The sequence below is a fragment of the Histoplasma capsulatum genome, genomic scaffold (genome assembly GCF_000149585.1).
Source record: "Histoplasma capsulatum NAm1 scaffold_6 genomic scaffold, whole genome shotgun sequence".
Taxonomy (NCBI): Eukaryota; Fungi; Ascomycota; class Eurotiomycetes; order Onygenales; family Ajellomycetaceae; genus Histoplasma; species Histoplasma mississippiense.
The window spans coordinates 1,517,610-1,543,882 of NW_001813977.1; the positions used below are offsets into that span (position 1 = coordinate 1,517,610).

Below are 26,273 nucleotides of genomic sequence, written 5' to 3' on the forward strand. Positions count from 1 at the left end.
CCTTTTGGTCGGAGAGAGGTTTTTTTTTATTCTCCCCCCCCCCCCCCCCCCCCCCCCCCGGACGCTCCTTGCAGTTAGGCTTCGTGCGAGTGACAGGGAATTCTCATAGCCCCAGTTGGAGAATCGATAGTTATCGAACCTTGCCAGAGCCATCCAGTCTTTTCGCTCTGCCAAATTTTTCGTGATTTTGCAGATTGGAGGGATGAGCCAGGATTTTACAGGGAAAGCACAAGCGAGAAGAATACTCTGTTTGTTCTTGACCTCCAGAGCATTGTCATTTGCGGTGTGTTGAATTTGCATGAGGACATGTTTGGCGCCCATAAAATATAAACATTATGCAACATGTCTGCGCAGCACCAGCTTCGGCAAATTTTATCGTCTTGATCCAGGGCTTGTATCCACTTGTCTTACCAAGGAAGTTGGTGCGGTCCAGTTGTCCGCGCACGGACCGTCCGCGTCCCAGACCGGGTACGAGGCGAGGGCCGAGATTGCGTTGAGATGCTCACTTCATGTGCGAACGAAAATGGACCACAAAGCATGGAACAGAACAAATGCCAAATCGGAAGCAATGGCTCTTAGCCCTCTCTTCTCATAATCGGTTTGATAGCGACAAGCTCCGTACCCAGTACACACCTATCCTTTGCGGTAAGCGATTTTTACCTCTTCTTAACTCGTTTTGCCCCGCCTTTCTGGCATGGTTCGAAATTGTCCCCCCATTAACCCCCTGTCATGCCACTCCTTACTGGTCGGCAAGGTTCGCTTCGATTGTTCATTTCCGAACATGTCTGCGCCTGAACGGAAAATCTGTCTTTCAAATTCTGCCTTAGTGGTGAATTTGGTGTAAGAGTCTCATGGATAATGGGGGGTTTGGAAGAAGTGAGGATCCACATGATTTTAAATCACAACACTTCTTCAAGACACGATGAACCAGACGCAAATCGTCGTATGCGAATAAGAGCCGCGGCTACTTTACGGGACATCGCTGAATTATGATTATTTACCGGTCAAAATTGATTCCTCTGGTTAGGGTGGATCCAGAAGAAGATTTGCATGCTCGATTAACATGGAAAAGATGGGACCAAAATAATTCTGCGAAAAATACTGCCAATTATTTTTCCCCGTGGGATATCTACCCCGCAGCTCGAAAGGTTTTCAGCCATGCGAGATGACGATGACCAGCAGTACCAGCTTCTCAGTCCATCTGCATTAACCTATGAAGTGTCTTGGGCATTTTTCGGTTATGATCCGTGGTGGGTCGATAAGATTCTCATGTGGCTGATTATTTATCATTTCCGTGTTTTGATCCAAGAAACGGGGCCAAACATGGGACAGCCGTGATATGTGCCTTATCTCCTGCATTTTTCGAGAAAGTAGGCCCTGTATCTGCTACTTACGCATTCAAGGAAGTATCAAGGATGGGCATTTTACTTCCTCCATCACCTATAGGAACATACAAATCCAACTAAAGAGGTCCCTAAACCCAACATGGACAAGTTTCCACTTGGTAATGATACTCCCTCCGGTTATATTTTCCAGTATAGGTTCAAAATCTTTTCGTCAGTTGTCTTCACAAAAGAGGTTCCAGTGGATGACAATGACAGGCAGTTCCACCCTCAACTTTTCGCGGATTGAACTGAGCATCGACTTTACTTTTTCCAGCGCCGCCTTTTGACTTGGCGTCACGCGGCCTAAGCAAACAGGAGAATTTCGTAGTAAGTGCCGATCCTCATGAAATTCTGGCATATGCCGAAATAATTAATTGTTGCGAACGGAAGTTATGGTCTTAGCGGGTTATCCGCCCCCTCTGGATGCAGGGCTGCGAGCGTTGAGAGGAACCAGCCAATAGCGAATGAAACTAACAGCATTGTAGACAAGTCGATGAATGCTAGGCCGAGGATTTTAATACTCGGTACAGAGGCCGCTGCGAAAAGTTTTGTCCCACGCTAAAAATTTACACTGAATTATCCTTACTAGTATATGGAATCTCCAGGCAGTACTACCTGGGATTTAGGCAGTGAGCTAGTGGGCAAGCTAGAAGGATTGGCCTCTATAAGCCCCCCTGTGACTCCCTATCCTTCTCATTAAGAGCTGGAACAGCAATACTTAAACGTCGGTATCAGTATTTCAGCTCAAATTATTAGCGCAAGTCAAAACTTTTCGCAGGAGCCTCTGTAGTCATTATTGAGATAATGTTCGATACCTTGCGTTTAGTGTATGCTTGTTTCCTCATCGTATCTGGGGTAATCACTATACAATCTCATTCGTCCGGATTTGTTTAAATGGATACAGGATCCATCAGAAGAACCGCAAATCCGGCCAGTTTCACATTATGGTTTGCGCACTGCTGACAGCTGGGGTCGTGTGCATGGCGCAAAAGGCCCAAGCGCCTCGCAGGACAAGGTGGACCGTGGTCGAGTTTGATGACTGTTGGTAGGCATTCAGAATAATGATCTGAGTGTAAAATTCTTCCTATTTTTGGGCCCTGTAACTTTGGTGGGGACTCAGGGGTTTCAGCTCTAGGTGCAGCCAGCGCAAGTCGCAGCGTTGAACGTCCACAGAAAATCACTCACGCTGCGTGTACCATCAAGAATGGAGAGTTATGTGACTGCCTGGATGGCCAAGCAATTATTATGGCAAACTCCATCGTCAATTTTGCCATCCCACTGCAGCTCCTCCATTGATTTGTTGGTTGGCATCATGGGTTTGTTCTGGTTTCCCTTCTGTCCGTGGCTTCATCCACGGTCTTCAACCGGAAGAGCAACGCTCGGAACCATACTCTTTCCAATCCTAGATATTCCAGAGAGGAATCCCACGATGGCTCTAACCCAATTATGTTCCGGCTTGGAGAGTACTCCGTACTTTATTCGTGAACGAGTGGACCTGGCTTGACACTATCTTCGGATTCCGGACATCCTCCCGAATCAGATGAGTTGTTCTCCATTCGATCCACACGAACAATGTGGTTGCCGTGAAACACGCGGAGCGTCCACCAGCTTCCCCTGGCTTGTCGATCTCCTAAATTGACAGCCATTTCAATGCCTGCCACGTTGGGCCACATTCGGCGATAGCTGACTTCCCTGATTCTCACCAACGATCGTTTGCAGGATGGTCATCTCTGGAGAAGGCACCGGGATACCCTGCCTGGAGTCGGGCACATGCGCTGTAAATCATTGATGATGTCTTCGTAAAATAGATGGGAAAGGATGGGTGCTGGCTACTACTACGTACGAAGAATGAACAGCAGTTACACTCGCGCAACAACCCACAAAGACCACCCTTTGTGGGTGCTGGCCTCGACCTTAACCCATACCACCGCTGCAATCCATGTTGCAATAACTCACCATTAATCGCATTTTTTTATTTTATTTTTAAAATGGCAGATGGCTCAAAGGACCCCGAGCAATTCTCTGAGAAAGTCATTGAATATAATGTCCGATTGTGTGGTGATTTATGGGCAAATCTCGAAATGTGGCTGAAATTTTTTTTGGTCGGGTTTTACGAACCCACAATCACATCCTTGGACCTATCCAAGGTCCATTCTACACAGGGATACTGTTTGCCGTTAGAGAATAAGTGTGGAGCCTGAATAAATGTGTTTGACCAGTTTAGTGAATGTTGGGTAAGAAATTTGATGTCTTTTGCTTCCCGTTTTGGTACGATTTATTATTCTTTCTTCGGGTGACTGGAAGATGATCTAAATCACCTCGATCTCGTCCAGCAAATTGTGCTACATTATCTGCCAGTACTTGGGGTTTTTTTTCTTCTTCTTTGGCTTCAGAGGCTCGCACCAGTGCAGCCAGTAACAGACCGCACTTCTTTACTAAGGCCTGGGGGTTGACCCCTGGTGGGTCCGGCTAAATTAAGGCGACTTTAGCCCAGAAGGTCAAGGTGAACCGTTCCGAAGGGAGACAGGCGCATGTCATCCACCATATGGGCCATACTTCGGCTTTCAGCCAGGGATCAACCGGTTAGCCCATTCCTTTGATTGCTCCCGCGCTGGAAAATATATCGGTTATTGCTCGCTTCAACATGCAGCTAGAGTCTCCTGGACTTCTGCGTTGCAATCGTCCCAGCAGGCGGTGGTAGCGGATTCGCGAAGTTAACTAGGTTTCAGAGAGCTAGACATTAGGTATTTCACTTTTAAGATGCTGGGTTAGCCACCTAGAAAAATTCCTGGTTCGGTATTCCTCGTTGAGTTTGATCTGTTGCAAGTTTGTATGCATTTTAATCAGTGATCTATTGATATGTTTGCACCTGCGAAATTATTGGATTGTTTCGATCTATCCAGGAAATATCTCTTTGGAATCGTATCGCTTTCCATAGCTATAACTACGAAGAATCGTAGGTGAGGGGAAGAAAAATGCAAAATCCATATTACCAACTGCCCGTGATCCAAGCTCCGAATAGCAGTGGCCCCTATACTTATCTAGCTGTTTCCTCACCGTCGTCATCATCCTTACCTTCCGGTCCTCAGTTGTGGTCAACCGCTTCAGCTGCTTCAAGCAGAGCGTCAAACGGATTGAAAATATCTCATCTGATATATGGCTCCGGGCAACATGATCCGGAATATTCACGTCCAGCCATGACATATCCTCATTCACAGGAGTCTTTGTTGGCTTCGCCAGCAGAAAACCCAGGGTTGTTTCCAGAAAATCGCCATCAAAATGAGGCTGTCTCGGGACTTCATATGGTTGCCATCAACCAGCAGCCTCATAAAAGAGCATATAGGCAAAGGCGGAAGGACCCAAGTTGCGATGCGTGTCGAGAACGAAAAGTAAAGGTACGGGATGTTGCGAGTTATAAAGCGCGAAGGCATGTACAGATGATAAATCCATGAACTTTGCTGATCAAAACACGTTTATGGATGGATATAGTGCGATGCTTCAGATTCCTCCAGTTGTACAGAATGCTCCAATCGAAATGTGCGATGCTTGTTCACGAAGGAAACTAACAGGCGGATGTCGTCAATTAAGTCAGTTGCCGTATATAAGATTTGCATTTTGAATTACAGAACTAATCCATGGGTAGGCAGGTTCAAGATCTCGAACGGCAGTTAATCCAAGCAAAACAACAGCTATGCCAGCTTCGTTCAGGAATTCCTAAAATTGACAGCTTGATGGATCCAGTTTTTGATTTGCATGAGGATACTCCAAGAATCCCGGAAGTTGGACAGCGCCCACATCGCCTCAATAATAGCTCCAACATCAATACACCACCGTCCCACGTTCGTTGGAAAATGCGAACTTACGGCCAGGGACTCATCGACTTCCCACCAGCTTCCCCATTTACACATCCTCAAATATTGCTGACTCGGGATGTGCCCTCTCTCCCTCCAGCAACCATTGTGGACACGCTCTTGGAAAATTATTTTTCCCACTTGCACCGCGTGTTTCCCATTGTACACTGGCCGACGTTGCTGAGTGACAACGATCGTGTCTCCCGCATTGGCTCTTTCAGTGGAGCTCCTAGAGAATGGGTGGCAATGGTGTTTGCAATGCTTGCTTGCGGCTCTTTACATTCTCTTGACCAAGAATTGGTGCTAAAGGGGAAAGATTTCCTCCAAACTAGCGTCAGTCTTATTGATGTTTGGCAGGACGTGTTTTCTCTAGACCAAGTTCGCACTGTGATGCTGATTAGCATCTTCTTGTATGAAACGAATTTGAAATCTGCTAGTTGGGTTTGGCTGGGCTCTGCTGTGAAGATGGCCCAAGATCTAGGATTGCACATTGAGTCTGGCTGCTCATCAATGGAAGCTGAGCTGAGAAAACGAGTTTGGTGGGCTTTGTATGCGTGGGAAAGGTCAGCTCGGTATCAACTTGCGTAAGATGTTAGATCCTGAGCTAATGTTTAATCGTACGTGTGCCAGACTAGTGGTCATTGAAACAGGCAGACCTTTAACGATACATGACGAAGATTGCGACGTTGAGCTTCCTTCCGCCAATGAACAACTTACTGACGGAGGCCCATTATCGCATGACGAGAAGCCTACCTTTCTCTTAGCCATCTCTCATGTCATGCGTGCCGTATCTCAACTAACAAAGAGTTTAAAGGCGCCGATGATCTCGGTTGATACATTAGAGGCGTTCGAACAACATTTCAGGATGTGTTTGGAAACGTTCTCATTGGATTACCGAATGGAAGCGAATCATTACCTAGATCCTCGTTCACTACCTCCCATTATATTTCTGCAGAACACTCGACTTATTCTCCATCGCCACAACCTTTCTCCACGTAGCTCAATGGAGGTACGGCACGTCGCTCTTGGGCGTTGTCTAGCCATTGCCCGTGACACTGCCTGCTTGCTCTCCCGATGTATGCGTTTTCCGAATAGTGCGAAAGCTGCTTTTAATTGGAGGTATTTTATAGCGGGTGCAGCAACAACAATATTATGTTGTCACATATGGCGCTGTACTCTAATTCTGCTTTTACGGGGTGACTATGCTGGCGCCCTTGTTTGCGTCCAAGTAAGTGCTGCGATAGGCGATGGAAGACCGGCAAATGCTGCTTGCGGTCGCTATGTTGCATTTTTCCTCAAAATTTTACTGGAGAAGGCACAGAGGAACGGCGTTACAAACCAAGATCACGATGAGGAAATTATAGCGTATGTATCCGGCGATCTTCAAGGCCGAATAAGTGGCAGCTGGATATGGCAAACGAACGAGAATGAACCTCCTTCAGACATTACTCCACCGCAATCCTCATCTTCATCGAAAGCGTCCACTCTTGGGAGGCAATTTGTTGATGGTGTTCGAAATGGTGTTACTCCGGACGTCCCAGAAAAGGAATGGGAGGGATGGGGATGGATTGAACAGACAATCCAGTTCCTCCTAACGGAACAACGACAAAACATCATTGTTGAGACAAAAGATAATGAAACCCGATTTCCAGGTCCTGTTAGGCCAAATGTGCCTTCCAATCGTCCCCCCGAAAATACCAGTCCAGTTCGCAATAGTCCAACTAGTCACTCACTGATGACAATTGCCAACATTATATGATCGAATGTCAACTGAATTTCAGTCAACCTCGACATATGTTGTTTATTGTGTTTCAGTGTTCCAATTGCAATTTGGTATCACAACTGACGAAATTCTCCAAACGTGGTCACCGGGATAGAGACTCACCCAACTTGCAAAGCCGCTGTGTATTGCGTCCCGTTTTGTGAACACACGTAATTGGGGTTAGTAGTTAGGAAATCGATCCCTTGCATCGCCATTTTGCGGAGTTTTACCCATCCCCTGAATCGATTATGCATTGCGGCGCATCTTCCTTGACCATTGCAGATTTCGGGGTTCGCTGAAGCCCATTCCTCGCACGTGCACTTTCCACGAATGAAAGATGAAAATATATATATCTATCTAATGCTGTTAGGTGTCGACGGGGTGTTTATGGACGGAGAGAATGCCCTCACCCTCGCTGCCTTCGCCTATCTTCCTTCTGCAACACCCTCCCTTGGGCTAATCCTACCGGTTTCAATCCAACGCTTGTCAAATATTAAGTTAATGACATGTACATATCAATGCCCATTATGTTTCTCTTCTGTTAAACTTCTTATATCCTTTTGCGTCTGTTAGCCAAAAATACCCTCTTCTTGATTTTGTATATTTCTTAGCATCCGAGATACCTCAGCGATTTCCTATATTTTTCTTTGTTTTGTTTGGGTGTGGAAGGGAGGGTTTGGAGAGGGTTCACTGTTACGGGATTTGCAGGAGGCAACATGAATATTCACATGTATACAAATTTATACATAGTAATCCGATCTTGACTCTGACATCCTGATGTTCTTAAAGCTGGATTGAAGTAAGTTTAGTATATATGGAAAGGAAATGAAAAGAAAATAAATCGGCCATGAGGTCAACGGCAGCTATGAATCCTTTGAAAAATCCACATTTTCAGGAAGCCCAGTAAAATTTAACGTCGATTTCTAAGTCTCGAGGTTAATACTCCTGCCAAATCTCGCATAAAGCGCAACCTTCAACTGCTGTAGCTCATCTCTCACGTCGCTTAAGTTTTCTTCGAGCTTGCTGACTTCATCGTCAATTCGCTCCGTGGCGGCTGTGAGGAGAGATTGTGCTTCCGAGAGGGGAAGGGAAATGAATGAGTCTCCAATTTTATATCTTTATTTTTATGTTTTTTGAAGGTTAGCTTATTGAGGGGAAGTAATGGATACTGGCAAGATGAGCAAGATAAAGGGAAATAAGGAACAATTGTAACATACGGTATCTTTTCGTCCTCATCAGCAAGTTCGAGTTCCATAGACACCTCCTCAAGGTCTTCTTTATCTTTCTGTAGCATGCAAAAAATGATAGTGGACACAGGATTAGCAATACAATCACACATAGACGCTAGAATTTTCGGTGATAAGAACACATTTGTAACACTGACACAGGCTTTAAAGACTGTGAGCAGATATGTGCACGACTTGAAGATTTTGCATGCAGGTTCCAAGAGAATGGCCAAAGACGTGACGTTATCATGATTAATCAGAAGGCACATTCTGATATAGCTCCGATTCATAGAATACAGAGACATAATCTCACTCGAAAACAATAATAAAAAAAATAGAAAGTAGAGACCTACATGCTTGGTTTTTAGCTGCTCTTCTAGCATTGTTTCCCGCTGGTGCAATCTGCTGAAACGATTGATTTTTTCCTGGTCTTCACGTCGGACCTCAGTTTCATCGCCACCCGCCGCTGCCTCGTCCTCCTTTGAAAGCTATGGAATTCGTAAGCCCACGAAACATCTGGAAGGAAATTGTTTGGGGTTCGTTGGTAGGGTGAAAGCGCAGAAAAGAGAAGCTCGCACCATACGCCGCTGTAGCATCATAACGTTCAAGTTTTTATGAGGTGCGGGGATATTAGATTGGACGATGTCGAAGATTCGTACAAACAGAAGCCACAGGTATGGTCACAGATGTTACTGGGGATTAGGTTTTGTTTATTTGGATTGTATTGCACAGCGATGCTCAACACCCTGCGGGTGAGTAGTTTGATCCAGCGGCCTTTGAGCCAAGAAATGAACTAAAATTAACTAAAATGGCCCGTGTATTATTCAACTCTCGCATGTCTGATCTACTAGTGCCATTTGTTGTCTGCACCACTCGATGCCATCTGAGCCTCGTAGTATATGATCTTTTTCAGTATGTTGGAAGACCGAATGGTCTGGTCTCTCTATCTGTCATTACTTGCGCTTTATTGTTCTCCCTCCAAACAGGGACATTCTAGCTGCACGAAAGTGTGAACCAAGATATCTCTACCACCTCCACTCTGTATTTCCTATGCCCACTTCATTCTTCTGAACTAACCCACTTTCAACACTGTAATCATCATGAGCAGCAACAACAGCAGCAGCAGCACTGGCAGTTGTTGATGAATGACTATTTAAGACTATCCTAGTATGCTTAGCCTCTTTCTAGCTGAGTTGGCTCTGACTCTGTAGTACAGCAAGAAAGCCGCTAGAGTTTTAATTATAATGAAAATTTAAGTATATATGAGTTGCGAATTCAATAATCTTATATATAGTACACTGTGATACTGTTTGTTTTTGGGTGTGACAGATGAGCACCTGTTCTTATGAAAAATCATGTCCTTGTCAACTGGTTCAGTATACATTTTCCCCCTCCTCTTGTCACTCCTCGTTCTTCAATGACAAAGATGCAGCCTCTTTCAAACGTATTTGAGACTGCCACCATGCCAGTACAAGAAAATGATTGAATTGTCAAGGTGTATTGTTTGCTCTGAGAAGGCTAGAGGAGAGTGGTAGGCCAATCCATGCATCATCATTACCAGCCGAGAGATGAGCCAGGAATTTGGATAGCGCATGTTCGTTACAGGCAGTGTAGACCCCCTGGGCCTCAGATCAATCCTTGACCTCAAGAGTTTGAGTGCATCGTGCAAATGCAGGTTAGAGCGCTGGAACCAGAGCAATGGCAATCACAGTGTTGTGATCTTCAGTTTGATCGTGTAGAAGACAAGGGGGAGAAACAGCTGGGAGCAGGCGCGAGAGCATAGGGCAAGATGTAACCAATGGATTGGACGTTTGATCTTCAATAGAGCCGATCTGAGTGAAACTCATCAGCTTTGCCGTCATCGATATACCAGTGGAAGGTCCAAGCGGCAAGTGGAAATTTGTTCTTTGTCAGGTTGTCACGTGCTCTATAACCAGCCTGCCACATCACTAGTCCCTTTTTGTTGATAGTCTGCTCTGTAAGCAGGCAGCTTCAATTCGGCCAAAAGCGGACGGTGACTACTGCCAACCTTTCAGTCGCGCGAGTATTCGCTGCAATAGCCTGTTAACCTCTGGCATCTCCAACTATCTTTTGAACAAGAAAGCTGGCGCTACCGTGGTCGTCCTCCTCTTGGCTGCCTTCACAGGGCACACGAGTGCAGCTGACCACCCTACCATCACTCTCAAGTTCCATCCACGTACAAATTACCTCGCCATGAAGATACAAGCAGAAGCTCATTACCTTACACTTCTGCTTCTCTTTCCGGCCCTTACATCTGGAGTAACATTAGATTGTGACCGCGTCGTTGCTGACGGCAAATCATGGACCCTAACTCCTTTGGCTGGCCCTCACTCCGTCTACCATGTGGTTGAACATCCCCCAACCACCATCAATACCACATACACGATTGACATATGCAAACCGCTGAAAGAAACGGAGTGCCCATCAGGGACAATGGGTCGGTTATACCGTTTATTTTCCTAATTTTCACCGGTTTGTTGCTGATTTTCCTCTTGCTGACCGGTTTTCTTCCCTCAGTCTGCGGTGTGCAACGGTCATCGGATGACAACAAACTATTGGGTGCTATTCCAATCGCGGGTATATTTGTCCAGAATTCTGGCAGGAACCTCAATCCCAAGGTTACGCGGCTTAAAGCGAGCGATTCCCAGCATGAAGGGCTACGGATCGAACTCCACGGTGGGAAATATCCTTTTAACGGCAGGGACTATGATCAACAGGCCGTCGTAGAAATGACGTGTGATCGCTCGCGCAGCGGCTTGGAAGGCGATTGGGCTGGCAAGATGGCTACCCTGGCCGATGAAGATGGACCTGGCGATGATAAAAAAGATAGTAAACCAGATGATGACAAAAAGGCCGAAGAGAAAAGTCTTCGGTTTAAGAGCTACGGACAGGTTGATAATGTGTTTGTTTTGAGACTGGATTGGGTAACGAAGTATGCTTGTGAAGACTTCGAGGACGATGGAAGCGGAAAAGCTGCCCACTGGGGCTTCTTCACCTGGCTGATTGTGATGTGAGTACTCACTTGATATAACCCTCGAGTTCTCCCTTGCCCACTTTCCCATAGAATACTTGGATGTTTTCTTGCGATTGTCATCAATTCTCTGGATATTGCAATGGAACTAACAATGCGTCGTTACAGTGTCTTCCTGTGCACCTCTGCATACCTCATTTTTGGCTCTTGGTTGAACTACAACCGCTACGGTGCTCGTGGCTGGGATCTCCTTCCCCATGGCGATACCATTCGCGATATCCCTTATATATTGAAAGACTGGGGCCGGAAAGTGGTTACCACCGTACAAGGTCCTGGACCGCGAGGCGGCTACAGTGCGGTCTAATTAACCGAACGAGGGAAGGAGTTTTCTGTTTTTGATTTCTTTCCTTTTTAATTTTGTTTAAACCAGATGTATATTCGTTTCCCTATTATTTCCTCTATTTTCCATTATTTAAATCTTTACCTATTTACCCCTTCGGTTTATTTTTATCTGCTGTCGGTTACTTGGGAACATGAACTTCTTACTACTGCATTGTCTTATGAATTGCATGCTTGAGTGTTGCTTGCTGGGTACTGTTTGTCATATTCTGTTTCAAACAGCTCGTGTTTTTTTTCTTTTTTTTCTTTTTTTCTGTTTTTTGTTTTGATTTTGTTTTTTGGTCGCGCAGGCTGAAACACCTTCCCGTTATGTTAACGTCGATATGAAGCCCTCGTCTGTGGTCAGTTGTGGCCAACCACACCCATGCTAAGGTATGGTGTGCAGTCCGTCATATCCTGGCATATCCCAAGGCTCTTTTTGGCACACTTTATTATTATTATCGAGCCTACTTCTGACTGCGTCCCAGGCCCGTGTCGCACTACACCTTATTTTATCCGTTATCTAAACCCGCAATCTCTTCCATCATGCGTTCTGTCCCTTCTTCCATTCTTCCCCAAAGTCTCCCCAGCATTTATCCACAAATATCCACAAAACTATTAACTAGAACGGCTTCGGTTGCGACATGGGTTTGCTTCTCCTGTTTATTTACATACACATTTTTGATCCTTTAAATGTCCTTGCCCTGTTAATCAGCTGTTTGCAGTGCCTACGTAGCTATGCCTCTGCTCTGGTTGCTATTGGACGACCTTTCTCTGGAGTTTGTGATTTTAGCCCTATCAAATATAAACTTATACCTTTCAATATTTCCAGTTTTCCAGTTATATCATAGTAGTTTTCAAATTTTCTTTTCAAGAACTGATTTTATATATGCGTGTCTATCCCCCTCCCCCTCCCCCTTCCCCTCCTCTCCCTCCTCCTCTGTATAAGTTCTGGGCAATTTATTCTACATCCCAAGAGGACGAGGGGACAACCGCACCCTGTCTCTACCAGGCTATGCGTACGGACTTGACAGAGCATGTTGCACTGTGTGCAGGTAACTATAACTACTCGTGCTGGCAAACGCGAGCATTTCATTACCTAGCCATATGTGCGACAAATCCGTGGACATTGCGGCTAAAGGGCGTTGGGCGCTGAAGTGAAATTTAAAAAACGTAGGAGAATCATAAGTGGAGTGAATGGGAGAGACAGCACGATGACGGAAACAAAGCAGCTGCCATGGCAAGCTTTAATCTCTCCATCCGTGGCAGATGGGAGGGCGTGGCGCATACAGAAACGGGGAGGTGGAAGAAAAAAAAGCTGTAGGACGAAAAGGGGTTTAAAACGTGGCCCGAGAGAGAGTTTGCCGCCTGCAAGTAGTCTTCGGTGTTTTATTCTGACTTGAGCAAAAGTACTGGGCTCCCAGTTTCATATTCTGGCTTCGGACACAGGGAGGGAGAAAATATGTAGATAAAAAAAAAAAAAGAAAGAAGGACATTAAAGGGAGATGCGCATCAGACCAAAAAAATTAAAAAATAAAAAAAAAAATGAGAAGAGAGATAAAAAACGGAGAAAGAGAATGAACATCCAGGTTTTTAAATCTCAACAACTCATCACAACCACCCCAAGAGCATTCACTCAAGCCTTCATGACGAATTTCTTCATATAGCGATAATCAGCCATGTTACGATCTACAGCAGCACGGATGATTTTCGCTCCTTTTTCGCCGTACTTCTCACGCCACTCTTGGTCAAATTCAGCCTCAGTTTTGCGTGCTTTCTGCTGTATTTGATGAAACACAAGTTGTCAGTGTTCGACATGCTGTACATGTTTTCAGGAGGGGGTGAATGGGGTCTTAAAACAAAACTTACATGGTTTCTAGCTTTCAGCTCAATGGAGTGGATGGCGTCTTCATGGAATCCTCTCCATTTCTCGAATGCCTCTATGGCAATTTCATGATCTTCTTCGGAATTCCAGGTGAGCATTTCAGGCGTATAATCTATTCCCACACTCTTGCAGTAGCGCTTGATTATGCCAGCGGGATCATCCAGTAAATCGTCCGCGTCAATGACACAAATTTCAGCTCTTTTGGTATTTGCTGGCACCGCGCTACCATTGACGCCGTCGCCGTTTACGTAGACTCCATTTGATGCTCCAGTTGCAGTTGCGTTCCCGTTGGCGTCATGCGGCCCAACAAGCCGTATTTTGCGTAGGTAGTCGAAAACGCGGCGAACTTCATCGTAGCCTGCTTCGGATTCATAAAAGTCGTAAAAGCCAGTAATGGCGTCGAGTGGTGGGATCGTGCATCGATAGTAGGATGGGATGCTGTAGTGGGGATCACGGATCAAAAAGGTGAAATGAAACTTGCCGAGCATTGCTGCCGGAACAACAGTCGGATTGTCGACCTCCGCAGGCGTATCGTACGGATAAGGTGTCTTTTTATTGACATTGGAACTTGGTTCCGCGGCTAGGATACTGACGGGGTCGACAACGTTGCCATCCTGCGTGCCCACACCGCGTTTGATTTTCAGTAAGGATGGAGCGATGCTGGGGGGTTGTCCGCTCGGGGGAACAAGATAGTGAATGATGTCTTTAATAAAAAGACGTTTTCCCTATAGTTCAGTAAGTATCAGGTAATCGTTGAGCGCTCTGGGTGCGGAAGACACGTCATTCAGGGCCAAAATTTGTTCGAGCGCACTGTGGCAAGGCATGTATCAAGCTCAAATGCTAAGCACACGACGGAACTAGGGGATTTTCTGGGGATCATTCAGTCGTGGAGGGGGAAACAATGGATTCTCGACATCGACGACAGAGGTGGTCGATCGAACACACCAGGTGGGTGACCCGTGGTATCAGAACACAGCTTTAGGCGTGGATTAACCCCAGATGAATGAGAAGCATCGCGAATCACACATCGACAATAATGGAATATAGTATATACGCGTGTAATATGAAGAGGAGCAAAGAAAGGTAAGAACCAATTTTCTCAGCAATCAGAAAAAGGGTCAAACCTCAGCTGCTTCTCTCTCGAGCCGCTCAAATATCGACTGATACGTCGAATGGGCAAAACCACTTTCAACTCTAGCCTTCTCGTCACCTTCATATCTACGGCTCATCCTTTCCGGGCCAAAGTAGAACGCATCCCCGAAGGGCTCATGGACACATTGGAGAGTATCACGACGCTGCATGAAGACCTAGCGATACGGGTTAATTGCAGACCGACACATCCATGAAATTGAGGGGTAGTTCAAAAATACTCTTTCGAAAGCCGTGGAGCAAGCGCGAGGATGAGTCGCAACGAAGATTGGACGGTTCGACATGTTGAATGGTTTGAAGCAGTGAATAGTTATACTTGAAAGTGATATAGATGATAAAAATGTCTAGTGTTTCTACGGCGAAATAGCACAGCCGCGATCTTCTGCTACAGTGTGTGTACTTCTTGTGTTTGATAACAAATTGGATGAAGTGGTTTCTTGAAGCGGGTTGCAAAGGAGTAGAAATTTTTCCGGGGAGTCGCGGCAGGTATGAAGTTGGTTTGATTTTGGCGACGAAGGGGATGCAGAGTTTGAACAGAAAAAGGTCGCGGGATGGCTGGATCAATATGACGACGATAGAGCCGAATACGAGATCCACAGTGGAACGCACAGGCAAAAGTAAAACGGATTCAATCGACTTGGACTCTTCGTCGTTCCCGGGTTGCGTGGAGAAGCAAGGAATTTTTGAATTTGCATGCTCCTCGCCATGACGTCGCTGCGCAGGGTTCCAATCACCAATCACACCAGCAGTGGCTTCGATATCGAAGGCCCCTCGTCTTAGCAATTTGCCCCCTCGTTCGGCCCGCAATCTGACCAGCGACGGGGAAGATCGCTGGGAGTGGAATGGGGGTTACATAGTACTAACCGCTCTGAATTTCCCACCAATCCCCTTCTCCGCATGGCCTATAGGCACCCCTGGAGGACTGGGTACTGGGGCTTCTCGTCCAAAGCCCATATCGTCAAGGCTGGCTGCCCTGACATCTTTGCATCTACGATCCCTTGTGATTGGATATTTACAAAGGTTCGTTGGTGCAGGACTTGATATCGTGGCTGCCTGCCTTACTTGCTTGCAGCGTGTTTTAATTTTCAACGTTCATTTGTTCCGCCTAGACACGAACTACTGATCCGTACTATGTATGTTGATATCAAGCCTTGAGCCTCTCTGCTTTGTCTGGGAAATTTTGTGGCTGTTATATAGCGCTCTCGATAACCTTGGCTATTCCCCGCCGAGCGTTTGAAACGCCTTGTCATCCAAGTTTTTAGGGTTCATTGGTGTGGGTTAGGTATGGAGAATGAGGAGACCAAGTGTCAGAAATGATAACTATATCATATCGAGGATTCTGCTGATTGCACTAGCAAAGATCTTGTAATATCTTGCTACTTGAAACTGAATCACTGCTCCAGTGTATACCAGCACTGTCTCTATCATATGTTCAAGCATTCTTTTTCTTACAAATACTGCCTGATTATCATGTAATTATTGGAGTTAGAATAATCAATTCAATTTATCTATCGGACTTTATTCAGTTCCGACAACAAGGTACAAGGTTACAAAGCCAAGGAACCACACCTCATGTGCCAATAACAAGTTGAAGGCAGCATGCAGGCGCCAACCCTATGCAGACCTGAATAGTCGAGTTCGCATATCTACCTATGTAGGTAATCTGTAGTCAAATCGTATACATACCTAGGGTGTGTACAGCCGTGTCAAAAATAAGCCAGGCAGCAGTAGTCAAGCAAGGTGTCGAATTGCTGCTTTTGAGTCGCGCGATCATCATCATCTCAAATCAATTTAATCCCAAGTATTGTCTTCGGGCTTTGTGAGTAACGTATGAATGAATCATCGCTGAAGAAACTCTGTGAGAATATGGGGTACTTCTTTGGTGATGGGCTCTACATAAACTCCCTCCGCTGCTTCAACTTTTTTCCTCTCTATTTCTATTTTCTTTCCAACCTTGGAAATTTAGAAATATTTAGATTTATTACTAGAATTAGCTGTTGCAGCTAAAGTTACCTATATAGGGTGAAGTACAATGTACATACACACATGTACTAACTTCTCTCGAGCTTCAACAACAACTCAACAACACGCTATAACACTCCAGCTCGTCTCATTTTCTTTCTTTCATCCATCATCTCACAACTTCATGAGTTCTCTTAGGCAACCCTCTGCTTTCTCCTCGAGATATCGCAAAGATTTTTCAAGCAAATTTATTCCGCTCTCTATCTTACTCCTCTCCTGTTGACCAGATAAAATCCCGCTTTCTACTGTTACTCCTCACTTTTCATTGGATGCCCATGTCGAAAAAAACAGGAGAATACGTCTTCTGATTCCCCCGGGCCGTCTGTGGCTTCTTATCCCTCAAACCCATCAGTTATGAGCGCGTCATCCAGGGACTCGCCGTTTCCACCTCCCCCAAACATGGAGTCCATCCGTGAAGATATTGCACCAAAAATTTCAGATCAGCTGTTTTGGTCGCCAGAAGATGGCTCTGGCCGTAAAGGTGTACTCGATCGCATCAAAAGAAAGCGCCGATTAAAAAAAAGTATCACTCTAAACCCCGAACAACTTCATGATATCCTCAATTTCATAGCCAATAATCAGGATGAGGGAGGCAATGTGCTGTGGACCCCGGAGATTCTCTTCCGATATGTTCCAAGTAATTTTGAGGGTTCTTATAGGGCAGCGAAGTATAAAGATATGCCTTTGGGCCTGCTTTTCTGACTGACCTCTGATCCGATTCCTTCACGGAAAGTCTTCCATCTCTCCTCTCTCATGGATTCGGACACCCGGAGTTATTCTCCAGCGATGAAATTCTGCCTGCTGTTGTTCGTTCTGCTTCCCTACATCCTTGACGGTCACTTTCACTAATGGATGTCAAAGTGCCTATCGATACATTCGTCTTGTCGGAAATCTGATCGCATTTGCCCGGTATAAACCAATCCGTCCACCGGATCATCACCCGTCTTTCACTGCCAACAACATTACAGTTATCATACCTACCCTAGAAGGCTCAGGAGAACAGTTGGTTAATACTCTGGAGTCAGTCCTGAAGAATGCACCTCATCGAATCATACTGTCAACCATTGACCGAAATCGAGAGAAAGCCGAGCTTATAGCAACGTCAGTGCAGAATCACAGATCTAAAGTGGAAGTGGCAAGTGTTTCCAGACCAAAGTAAAGTCATCAGATTGCAATTGCAGTCGAGAGAGTTCACACGGATATTGTTATCCTCGCAGATGGCGACGTTCTTTGGCCTCCATGCCTTGTGCCATGGATTCTTGCTCCGTTCGAGGATCCTTGCATGGGGGGTGTGGCCACATGTCAGCGTGTGCAGACACCTAACAATCCAAGGATCTCCTTCCAGTACATCTGGTGGTTCCTGGGCGCATTGTATCTAGAGCGAAGAAACTTCGACTGTACTGCGACCACGTATATGGATGGAGGTGTTCCCTGCCTCTCCGGCCGAACGGTTGCCTATCGCACGGAGATCCTCCAATCCTGCATGGAAGCTTTTGTCAAAGAGACCTGGTGTGGCAAATCGCTCAACGCGGATGACGACAACTTCCTGACGCGCTGGATGGTCACTCACGGAATCAAAACCTACTTCCAATCCCATCCCGATGCCGAGGTTCTCACGACACTGGAGGAGAGTTCGAAGTTCCTCAAACAATGTGTGCGATGGTCCAGAAGCAACTGGAGAAGTAATCTGCGCAGCTTGTTTATTGACCGGGCCGTCTGGTGGTGAGACTCTTCTCTCTCCCTTCGTCGATCTTCAAAAGCTGACTTTTATCCCAGGAGGCATCCATGGAGCACTTATGCAGTGTTTCTCACAACCATATCGCAATTAGCTCTCTTAACTGACACCTGCCTAATCTGGTTATGCCACACGATGACCATGTCGAACCCAACGCTACACACTTGGTGGTTGGGGGTGCTTCTTATTTGGATGATTTTCACCAAGTTCATCAAGCTTTCTGGCCACTATCGCCGGCGACCATTAGATTGCCTCTTATTCCCGGTCTCGGCCCTCTTCGGTTATGTCCATTGCTTCATCAAGATGTACGCTTTATTCAGTCTTCACGAGGTACAGGTCATTTTCTTTTCGTTCAGTGGCAGGTTATTAATATTTCATAGGACGCGTGGGGAAATCGCGAGGCTTTCAGTTTGCCAAACCAACGACAATCGCCAAAGGTGATTAGTAACTGCATGGCTCCTATTTTTGTAGTTATGCCTGGGCGCTGCGGCTACCATGGATCACGTGCATCCTCGTTCTAACTTAATCGCGACAAACGTTCCTTCTGGAACTTAGACATCTAACAAATTTACTGATGCGGTTGAATTGTGTATAGACAGATTTCAAAACACAATAAATTATATAATATTTGTAATATTTTGCCAACAGAAATCCGAAGCCCTGTCGTCCAGCAGCCCATTGCGTGTTGGCATCGATGGACAATCTTGCCATAAGGCATTGGCATATATTGTCTTCGACGGGACACTCTTCAGCAAGAGGCTCTTCGATAGGGACAGTACTTCAATAGAAGTCTTATTCGGCCAAACGTTTCTTACTCGGCTTTTTGAATACTTGCGTTTGCTCAGTGAAAGAGCTGGTAGGGGTAACACCTGCTGAGTCATTATAGCGTAGCTGGCTTGACTGGCTGTCGTCCGCTTCCAGGGGTACCGATTCAGTGTTGGATTGTTGGGAGAAGTCAAGTTCAGATTGCGATATATCAAACTCCACATTAGGGGGAATCTGATCAATCGCTGAGCAGATTCTTTTTAGATGAGTTGGCATCCATATGTCATAGACACTCCTCGTGAATTTGTATGCCGCCCACTTCTCCTTGCCATCTTGTTCCGTGAAATCAAATTTGCGAATCGGGTGGCGGTAGAAAGCAGTTCTGTCTGCTCCAAGAACAGCATAATGGCCATAGATCCTCACTGCCGTGTGGTCATGCGAGATTGAAAATGCGACAATCTCTCGATCAACCTCTTTTTCGCGCTTCACCAGCCTAAATAACTCAACAATTGCTCTCACTGCTATAGTTGCGCTGTGGGCATTCTGTCGGTCGGCGATATCAAGCGCCGCTGCGCCACACTTGACCTCACATGTTAGGAATGGGAAGTACATGTAAAATGTTGCCATGAAGTAAGAAGTACAAGAATCAGCAATCTCGCCAACAAAAGGCTTGAGCTTGTCAAGTTGGACATCTGTAAATGCAGACCGTCCAAACCCCACAGAATAATCAGGCTGCGGACGAGGTTTAGTTACGGAAATGGAGTTATCCCAGCCTTCATTAATGCTCTCAATCAAGACCTCGAGATGTTTCGCGCCATATATGGCTAGGGTTTGTGCTGAAGGGACGATCAGCCGAGAAATATCCTGAATGACCTTGGGTTCGTTTCTGTTTCGTATCATTTCACAAAGATTGTCAAACACATCATCCCGAAAGAGCGAATCTTTAGGGATCGTTTGCTCCGTTTCAAGTAAGCGTTGACAAAGATCTCTGCTTTCATCTATTATGCCCAGCTCCGACTTCCCCATAAAGCTACCCTTGGTTTCAAGGATGATTTCGTAGCGCGGGTTTCTGTAAGGAGCACTCTTCTCCTCCCGTGGCTTTTGATCGCTGGGTGTGGTAGAGCTGGCGACAGAGCTAGATTCTGATTGTTTACGGCGAAGAGAAGATGTGGATTTTTTCCTTGCAAGTAGGTGGTACATGTTGCTACCCTCTTCAAAATATTCCTTAGGCCAGATTCCTTTCTGCGTCCACCAGTGGATAGGATTAATCTCGTTCCCGTGGAGACTGCTTGCCGCTTCCTGGCCAGGTGTGTCCCCAACGGAGTTCTCAGCAGCAGAGCTCACAAGAGATATTCGCAGTCGATTTTGAGGGCGCTTCGCAGGAATATGGAGTGAATCTTCGGCTTCTCGCGATCGCTTCCGTTTTCGCTCTTTAGCTTGCAAAGGGGCAGACGAATTTTGTGGTAACTTGGCCTTAAATTAGTTCCATAGCGCAGCAGGAAGAAACTATCATACCTGTTTTCTGGGAGAGTCGTTAGTTGGACGGTGGTTGTTTCCATCCTGAGATACAGTTTCCTCCTGAAGGTGACATATGCGTGTGCTCCGACGAACAGGCTTCTTGACACCTTGAGGCTGCTTCCCTACAATGAATAGTCAGTCAAACGATGCTGGTCGATGCACGGGTGGCTCACCTTGCGAGATCTTTCTGACGTTTGCCTTTGTTTGACACCCAGCCTTTCTGGCGTCTGACTTTGTTTGACGCGGGGCCATGCTGAATGGGAGGAGAGGGGATTAAGAAGCAGTTTGGAGTTGTCACCGACTGGACTTGTCTGTTGACTGTTTTCCACGATGGGACAAGGTTGGTATGGACGCTAGAGTCTTGGCAATATTCAACTGTCATAATGAAAAATAACTAGCGCTGCTACCTGATGCACAAAGTTAGTGGCCCCAGTAGAAACGTTATTAATGCACCACTGAGTCGAATAAATCGTCAGACTTGCGGAGACTGTTAAAACAAGAGTTCGGTCATGAGGGTCGAGGATGTAACTTCTTGCTGTTGATGTTTCGGGAAAAAATATTTTGCGTCACGAGGCAACCACTTCCAAAAGCACCAGATATGATTTGCGGCTGCGTCCCAAAACATGCAGGTAAATAAAGGATATCCCGACCTCAGACAAATAATCGTAAAGCCAGATTTCAGAACACAGGGTGAGGAGCCAACTGGCTAACGCCACGATGGATTCGTAAAACTTTTCTGCGCTAGCCATTTTGCAGGGGGGATCGTTACAGGAGTCCTTCTGTTAGAGGCAATTGAACTTATTATATCACTTTGAGGAGGGGTAAGAACACAAAAACGTAATCTTTCACAAACGCAGCGAGGAATTATTGATTTCCACTCATCTAACGCATTGATACCTGATCTACCCACATTTCGTAGTTCAGTGCTTGTTTGGCTGGATGTACTGGAGGAGGAATCAAAATGAGTATCCATTTGCCCAAATTCACTAGGATTTTCTTGTTCAGATCACATGAATAGTTTTTGCCCCTCAAGCGACATTTTACTTTTCGTCATCGCTTACTTCTCCCTCCGGCTCTATACTTTTAAAGCTTCGAGCTCCATTCTTGCTCAACTCACCTAGGGGACCTTCTTTATCCAACTAGCACATTCTCACAGCATAGTAACTAAGGTAAATACAATCTCAACCTTCTTACCTATCACACGTACCCCAGCTGACTATCCAGCAGCAAGGCGCCCGCATTCTCCATGTTCAGGTAACGGTGCGATACATTCATATTACTTCCCTGAACGACCGCTCGCTGTTTTTGCTGGGTGACATTTTCGTGGAAACTGAAGTTCGAATTAGAACATATAGAGTACTTGACAAGAGTTCCTTTGCGCAAAAAGGGCCAGGATGACAAGGAGTGAACATGATAAGAAATTGTTGAAGGAAACGGCCAAAGACATGGTAAGCAATGTTATTACTCTACATTGACAATATAACCGAACTCCGACATAGCTGCTACCTTAGATGATTCCGATATTTCAACTGTGACTGATGAAACCGAGGATGCGCAATGGAGCTTTGCTGCTGCAAACAAAGATGTGGAAGATGAAACCCAGATTCTGAGCAGAAACCCCAAAAAATCAAGGGTGGGTGATATAGCTGGGAATAAGATTGATTACTCGGCGTTTAAACTGAAGCATTGTCAGCTTCCGTCGGCCTGTATAAGCTGGTGGATTTAGAAGACGCATCCAGCCCTTCTATATCCAGACGCAGTATATGTTGTCTATACCGACCTAGGCTATGCGAGGCACATCTGTCATCGCCGCAAATATCAACATTTGTATAATTGCCTTCATCGCGAGTCCTCTATGATCGTTTGGCCGTTTGGGGGTTTTGATTAGTAGACAGCTCAGGAAAAAAAGAACGGCTAGAAAGGCAGAAGTGGAGGGCTACAATAGGTGCTGGAGTGGGACGAGCTGTGTGTAACCATCAATATTGAGCAGTTTTGACGAATATAAACTGTTTATTGCAATAACCCTTTGCGAATGCAATCACCATCTAAATCTACCCTAGACTGGGGGCCGATGTTTATCAGGGCGCTCGGGCCTACTCCGCTTGTGACTCATGATTCTCTCTTTTGAGCTCTGCTGTGCCATTCGCCCTCCTCACATCGAGATGTCAACCAATGAACCTCCCGCCAAGGCTGGAGCCTAGTCGACTGCCAAATGGGATCGGATTTGTCGGAAATTTCGTTTTGTTTACATGAATCACGCTCTCCGTCCGCTGCAAGTTTGACTTTTTCGCCATGATTTTGTGTTTTCCCTTTTGGATAGTTCAATAATCTATGAAAGTTAGTGACTTTTAAGATCTCATTTCTAAATGGATACTCCGTAGAGTGGAGGGAGTCTTGTGGATAGACCGCTGCATCTTTGGAGAACGCCTCGCCTCCCCATTCCAACACTGGGATCCACCCGCAAAACGGGAATCGATCGCCATGCAAAACACGAATGCAAAGTCGAGCCCGTCCTGGCCGAAGGGAAGGGTTGGCCGAAAAAGGGGGCGGCCCGATACCTGGAAAAACATTTTTCCTAGACAAACCTCGTCCATGATTATTGTGGGATTATTATTTTCAACTCGATCTGGCTAGTGGGGGCTTACTACGACCAAAGTAGAAACTTTTCTCCCATTGGGTATTAAGAGTTTCCCTCCAAGTCGATAGAGGTGGTTATGTGCGGGTTCCTGGCTCCAATGATTGTATGTACGTGGCACCGCACAATTGGACAAGGGCAACATGACTCACAATTACCCGCGGAAGAGGCGATGATCATTCCGCGCTCTGAATCTTGCTGAGCAGCATGCGTTAGTGAGCGGAACGGCCCGGAACGCACGGGACGAGCTGTTCCCGGCGGCCTTGGCATGGCGGTTACTTATTGTCATTGGCTGCAAGCTGTCAGACGACCAGTTGCTCCTCCGAGTTTACCAACATGATTTGAAGGAAGAATTGTTTGCTGCCTGCATACATCCATGCTGAAAGACATCTGCCACTTGGCCCATCTGTATTGGTAAATGGTACTGTGCCGCTGTTATAAGTACTATCATACCACCCTGGCATTTGATCAGTGTCAAGGTGATATGCTCTTGAACAGGCAAACTTCCAACTGAGCTTGCTTATAGCAGTCTTCCATCCCCAAACCTCTACAGTAAGAAATGGCCCTTTAACTAGAGTGCAAGCATCAGTCTAATGAATTTGAATGCTGTGGTACAGATATGAGCAATAAAAAGCGCCTATTTATCTCTATTCACCACTGAGATGAAACGTCTCTTCAAGAGGGAATACGCAAGACGTACGGTGCATACCACTGAGGAGTTTTGTTAGCACCTAAGAAATCCAACGGCCGCGACAACATGGCATACGACGTTTCGGACGGCGTTCGGTTGGATGATGAAACTGGGCAAGACCTGAACTCGGAAAGAGACTGGTTCTTCAGGATTAAGAACAACGTGAATCCGCTGGACAGTGGGCGGTTAGTCGGTCGGGTCATGATCGGAAAAGTTCCTCTGCAAACGACAGAAAATGATCTCGAAACCATCCTCAGGGGTGTTGCTCTGCCGGATAAGGAATCAGGAGAAAGATGTCGCCATTGGGTTTGGAATGCCATATCCACTCTACAAAATGAATCAGTGATACCGAACTTTGATATCGAAGAATTCAAAGTCTGGATATTGGATTATGCCAATCAATGCCTGGCCAACCCTAGTCCAAGCAATGTTTGTGATTATAAATAGACAAACTAGTTGCGCGAAACATTTCCTGGTTCATCGTAGAGTCTCCAAAGAAGGCGTTCTGCCATGAGCTCGTCCGCATATGAAGGAAGCTTAAGTTTGATGCTCTCGGGCCAGTCCGGCACCTTGAATGAAGTGTAATATGCCTTCGTTAGATCCCAATATTCTGGGTACCAGCCTGCAAGTGCCCAGTCAACAACTCCCACAATTCTGCCATTGCGAATGATAATATTCCGCGGGGCCAAATCTGAATGCGAGAAGAACGTCCGATAATTGTTGCTATGACAAGATGCAATATCTTCCCCAAAAATCTGAGCCGTGTTTTCCAGTGGAACGCCACCCCGTAAAAAAGAGTGGAAGCTGGAATGAGACTGAAATGGGCCGACTAGTTGACTCCCAATACGGTAATCAAGAATGGCACCACCCTGCGCGGACGCAACCACTCCTTCTTTGTGGGGATGAAGTGTTCGAAGTTGAGTCAAGATAGTTGCAATATCATTGAGAATGGTTTCTTTTTCCTTGGGTTTCAGGCCGCGCATCCACAGAGTTTCAAGGTCGGTACCTTGATTGTGATCCATCATTATATATATGCCCCCTGGTCCATTGTATGAACACCGCACTCGAGGAACGGGAATTGTGGTGTGTTCTGAGATGTAGAGAAGCGCTTCAAGTTCTGGGAGCTGGCACGGCCCTTTAATAACATGCTTCCGGCCGACCTTAACAACAGTTGGACCTAGGGATCCAAAGATTGACCGGGCTATTCTAAATCGAGTGTGAAGAATGATGGATTTCAAATCTAATAGCCATTCAAGAACAAAGATGGCGTTAGCATTGTCTCATTAGGTGATAGGGATTTGATTGAGCAAACCTTGTAATGCCATCATTTAAAGCTCTGAGGGTCGATTAAACACAACTGGCCCAGTACACTAGTGTTGGAAGGGATCAAAGACATGAAGAAAAGGGTTTGCATATAAAGCCAGCTCCTCCCACTTTGCTTCATCTTCCCTTTTCTCCTCACAAAGACCACCCCAGCTTTGCAAACCATCAGACGCTACATTTTTATCATGAGTACACGGACAAGTCGAACTCGTAAGATCAAGGGGTCAGAGGCCGGCCCAGTGGACAGCAGAGGCGGAAATTATTCCTGCGACATAGAAGAGCCATGAAAGGCCATATTTTGGGCATTCAGGTGGCTTCATTTCTGAAACTTTCAAACTATGTTTTCTAGATCGTTGAAATTTCCTTAGTTTGTGGTCTTTTATATATATAATTTCTTGCTAGACTCCTTGGCAGTAGCTCCTTCTAAGTCATTAGTAGGTGCTCCTCTCTTTGGAGTGAAAACGTAAGTAAATTTGTTCTAAAACTAGGTATATGGGCACGTGTCATAAAGCCTTCAAGAATGGGCAACTTTTCTTTCTGGACTGCAAAAAGTTGCAGGCCGTCATCTAATCTGTTGTCGATAATTATCAGGCGTCTTGTAAATCGGGAGGGGGTAGTGATACACCTGCGCTAGGTCAATAAAAGCACTTAAACTGGATCCAAGAGTCGTACAGTTTGCTCCACTGATGGTGGCGGATTTCCATTTGTGTATAGGGTGAGGTATCGATTGTTCACGTAGATGATGACATAGACATCAGCACTGCATTTATCACTGTACTCCACACTCTTTCTGAAGAGAGTCTCTCTCCCTCCGCGCCTCTTTTTAGATGATGCTTGATAATCTTTATATGTCTTGCGAACTGTATGAGGATAGTGCTTCTCCTGCTCATTGTCAGTTGTGAGTGGAGCTTCCAGACTAAAATTGGAGCTCATACAATCTGTTCTTCTGAAGGTGG

The 26,273-nt window shown here is 45.8% G+C and overlaps 8 protein-coding genes across 8 annotated transcripts; 4 read left to right on the plus strand and 4 right to left on the minus strand.

Moving 5' to 3' along the window:
* Nucleotides 1-1,158: 1,158 nt before the first annotated feature.
* HCAG_06781 (predicted protein) lies at nt 1,159-1,338 on the plus strand (the record flags this gene model as incomplete). The annotated part of the gene is made up of 1 exon (XM_001539126.1): nt 1,159-1,338. One exon carries the CDS (start codon nt 1,159-1,161, stop codon nt 1,336-1,338), a length of 180 nt encoding a protein of 59 aa, XP_001539176.1.
* A 2,035-nt stretch (nt 1,339-3,373) lies between these two features.
* HCAG_06782 (predicted protein) lies at nt 3,374-6,995 on the plus strand (the record flags this gene model as incomplete). Its single annotated transcript, XM_001539127.1, has 9 exons — nt 3,374-3,443; nt 3,875-3,967; nt 4,130-4,152; nt 4,604-4,780; nt 4,888-4,922; nt 5,029-5,646; nt 5,674-5,820; nt 5,867-6,312; nt 6,367-6,995. The coding sequence occupies 9 exons, from the start codon at nt 3,374-3,376 to the stop codon at nt 6,993-6,995; spliced, it is 2,238 nt and encodes a 745-aa protein (XP_001539177.1).
* A 926-nt stretch (nt 6,996-7,921) lies between these two features.
* On the minus strand, nt 7,922-8,607 carry HCAG_06783 (predicted protein; the record flags this gene model as incomplete). Its single annotated transcript, XM_001539128.1, has 3 exons — nt 7,922-8,114; nt 8,216-8,283; nt 8,578-8,607. The coding sequence occupies 3 exons, from the start codon at nt 8,605-8,607 to the stop codon at nt 7,922-7,924; spliced, it is 291 nt and encodes a 96-aa protein (XP_001539178.1).
* Nucleotides 8,608-10,438: 1,831 nt separating this feature from the next.
* HCAG_06784 (predicted protein) lies at nt 10,439-11,580 on the plus strand (the record flags this gene model as incomplete). The annotated part of the gene is made up of 3 exons (XM_001539129.1): nt 10,439-10,682; nt 10,763-11,255; nt 11,385-11,580. 3 exons carry the CDS (start codon nt 10,439-10,441, stop codon nt 11,578-11,580), a joined length of 933 nt encoding a protein of 310 aa, XP_001539179.1.
* A 1,650-nt stretch (nt 11,581-13,230) lies between these two features.
* HCAG_06785 (conserved hypothetical protein) lies at nt 13,231-14,912 on the minus strand (the record flags this gene model as incomplete). Its single annotated transcript, XM_001539130.1, has 4 exons — nt 13,231-13,374; nt 13,464-14,204; nt 14,604-14,786; nt 14,850-14,912. 4 exons carry the CDS (start codon nt 14,910-14,912, stop codon nt 13,231-13,233), a joined length of 1,131 nt encoding a protein of 376 aa, XP_001539180.1.
* A 3,020-nt stretch (nt 14,913-17,932) lies between these two features.
* On the plus strand, nt 17,933-18,940 carry HCAG_06786 (conserved hypothetical protein; the record flags this gene model as incomplete). Its single annotated transcript, XM_001539131.1, has 4 exons — nt 17,933-18,302; nt 18,453-18,715; nt 18,766-18,822; nt 18,857-18,940. The coding sequence occupies 4 exons, from the start codon at nt 17,933-17,935 to the stop codon at nt 18,938-18,940; spliced, it is 774 nt and encodes a 257-aa protein (XP_001539181.1).
* A 237-nt stretch (nt 18,941-19,177) lies between these two features.
* Nucleotides 19,178-20,920, minus strand: HCAG_06787 (conserved hypothetical protein; the record flags this gene model as incomplete). Its single annotated transcript, XM_001539132.1, has 3 exons — nt 19,178-20,566; nt 20,762-20,790; nt 20,842-20,920. 3 exons carry the CDS (start codon nt 20,918-20,920, stop codon nt 19,178-19,180), a joined length of 1,497 nt encoding a protein of 498 aa, XP_001539182.1.
* An 865-nt stretch (nt 20,921-21,785) lies between these two features.
* HCAG_06788 (predicted protein) lies at nt 21,786-25,019 on the minus strand (the record flags this gene model as incomplete). Its single annotated transcript, XM_001539133.1, has 8 exons — nt 21,786-21,807; nt 21,876-21,998; nt 22,445-22,521; nt 22,847-22,977; nt 23,456-23,501; nt 23,676-23,709; nt 24,004-24,165; nt 24,448-25,019. 8 exons carry the CDS (start codon nt 25,017-25,019, stop codon nt 21,786-21,788), a joined length of 1,167 nt encoding a protein of 388 aa, XP_001539183.1.
* Nucleotides 25,020-26,273: the final 1,254 nt, after the last annotated feature.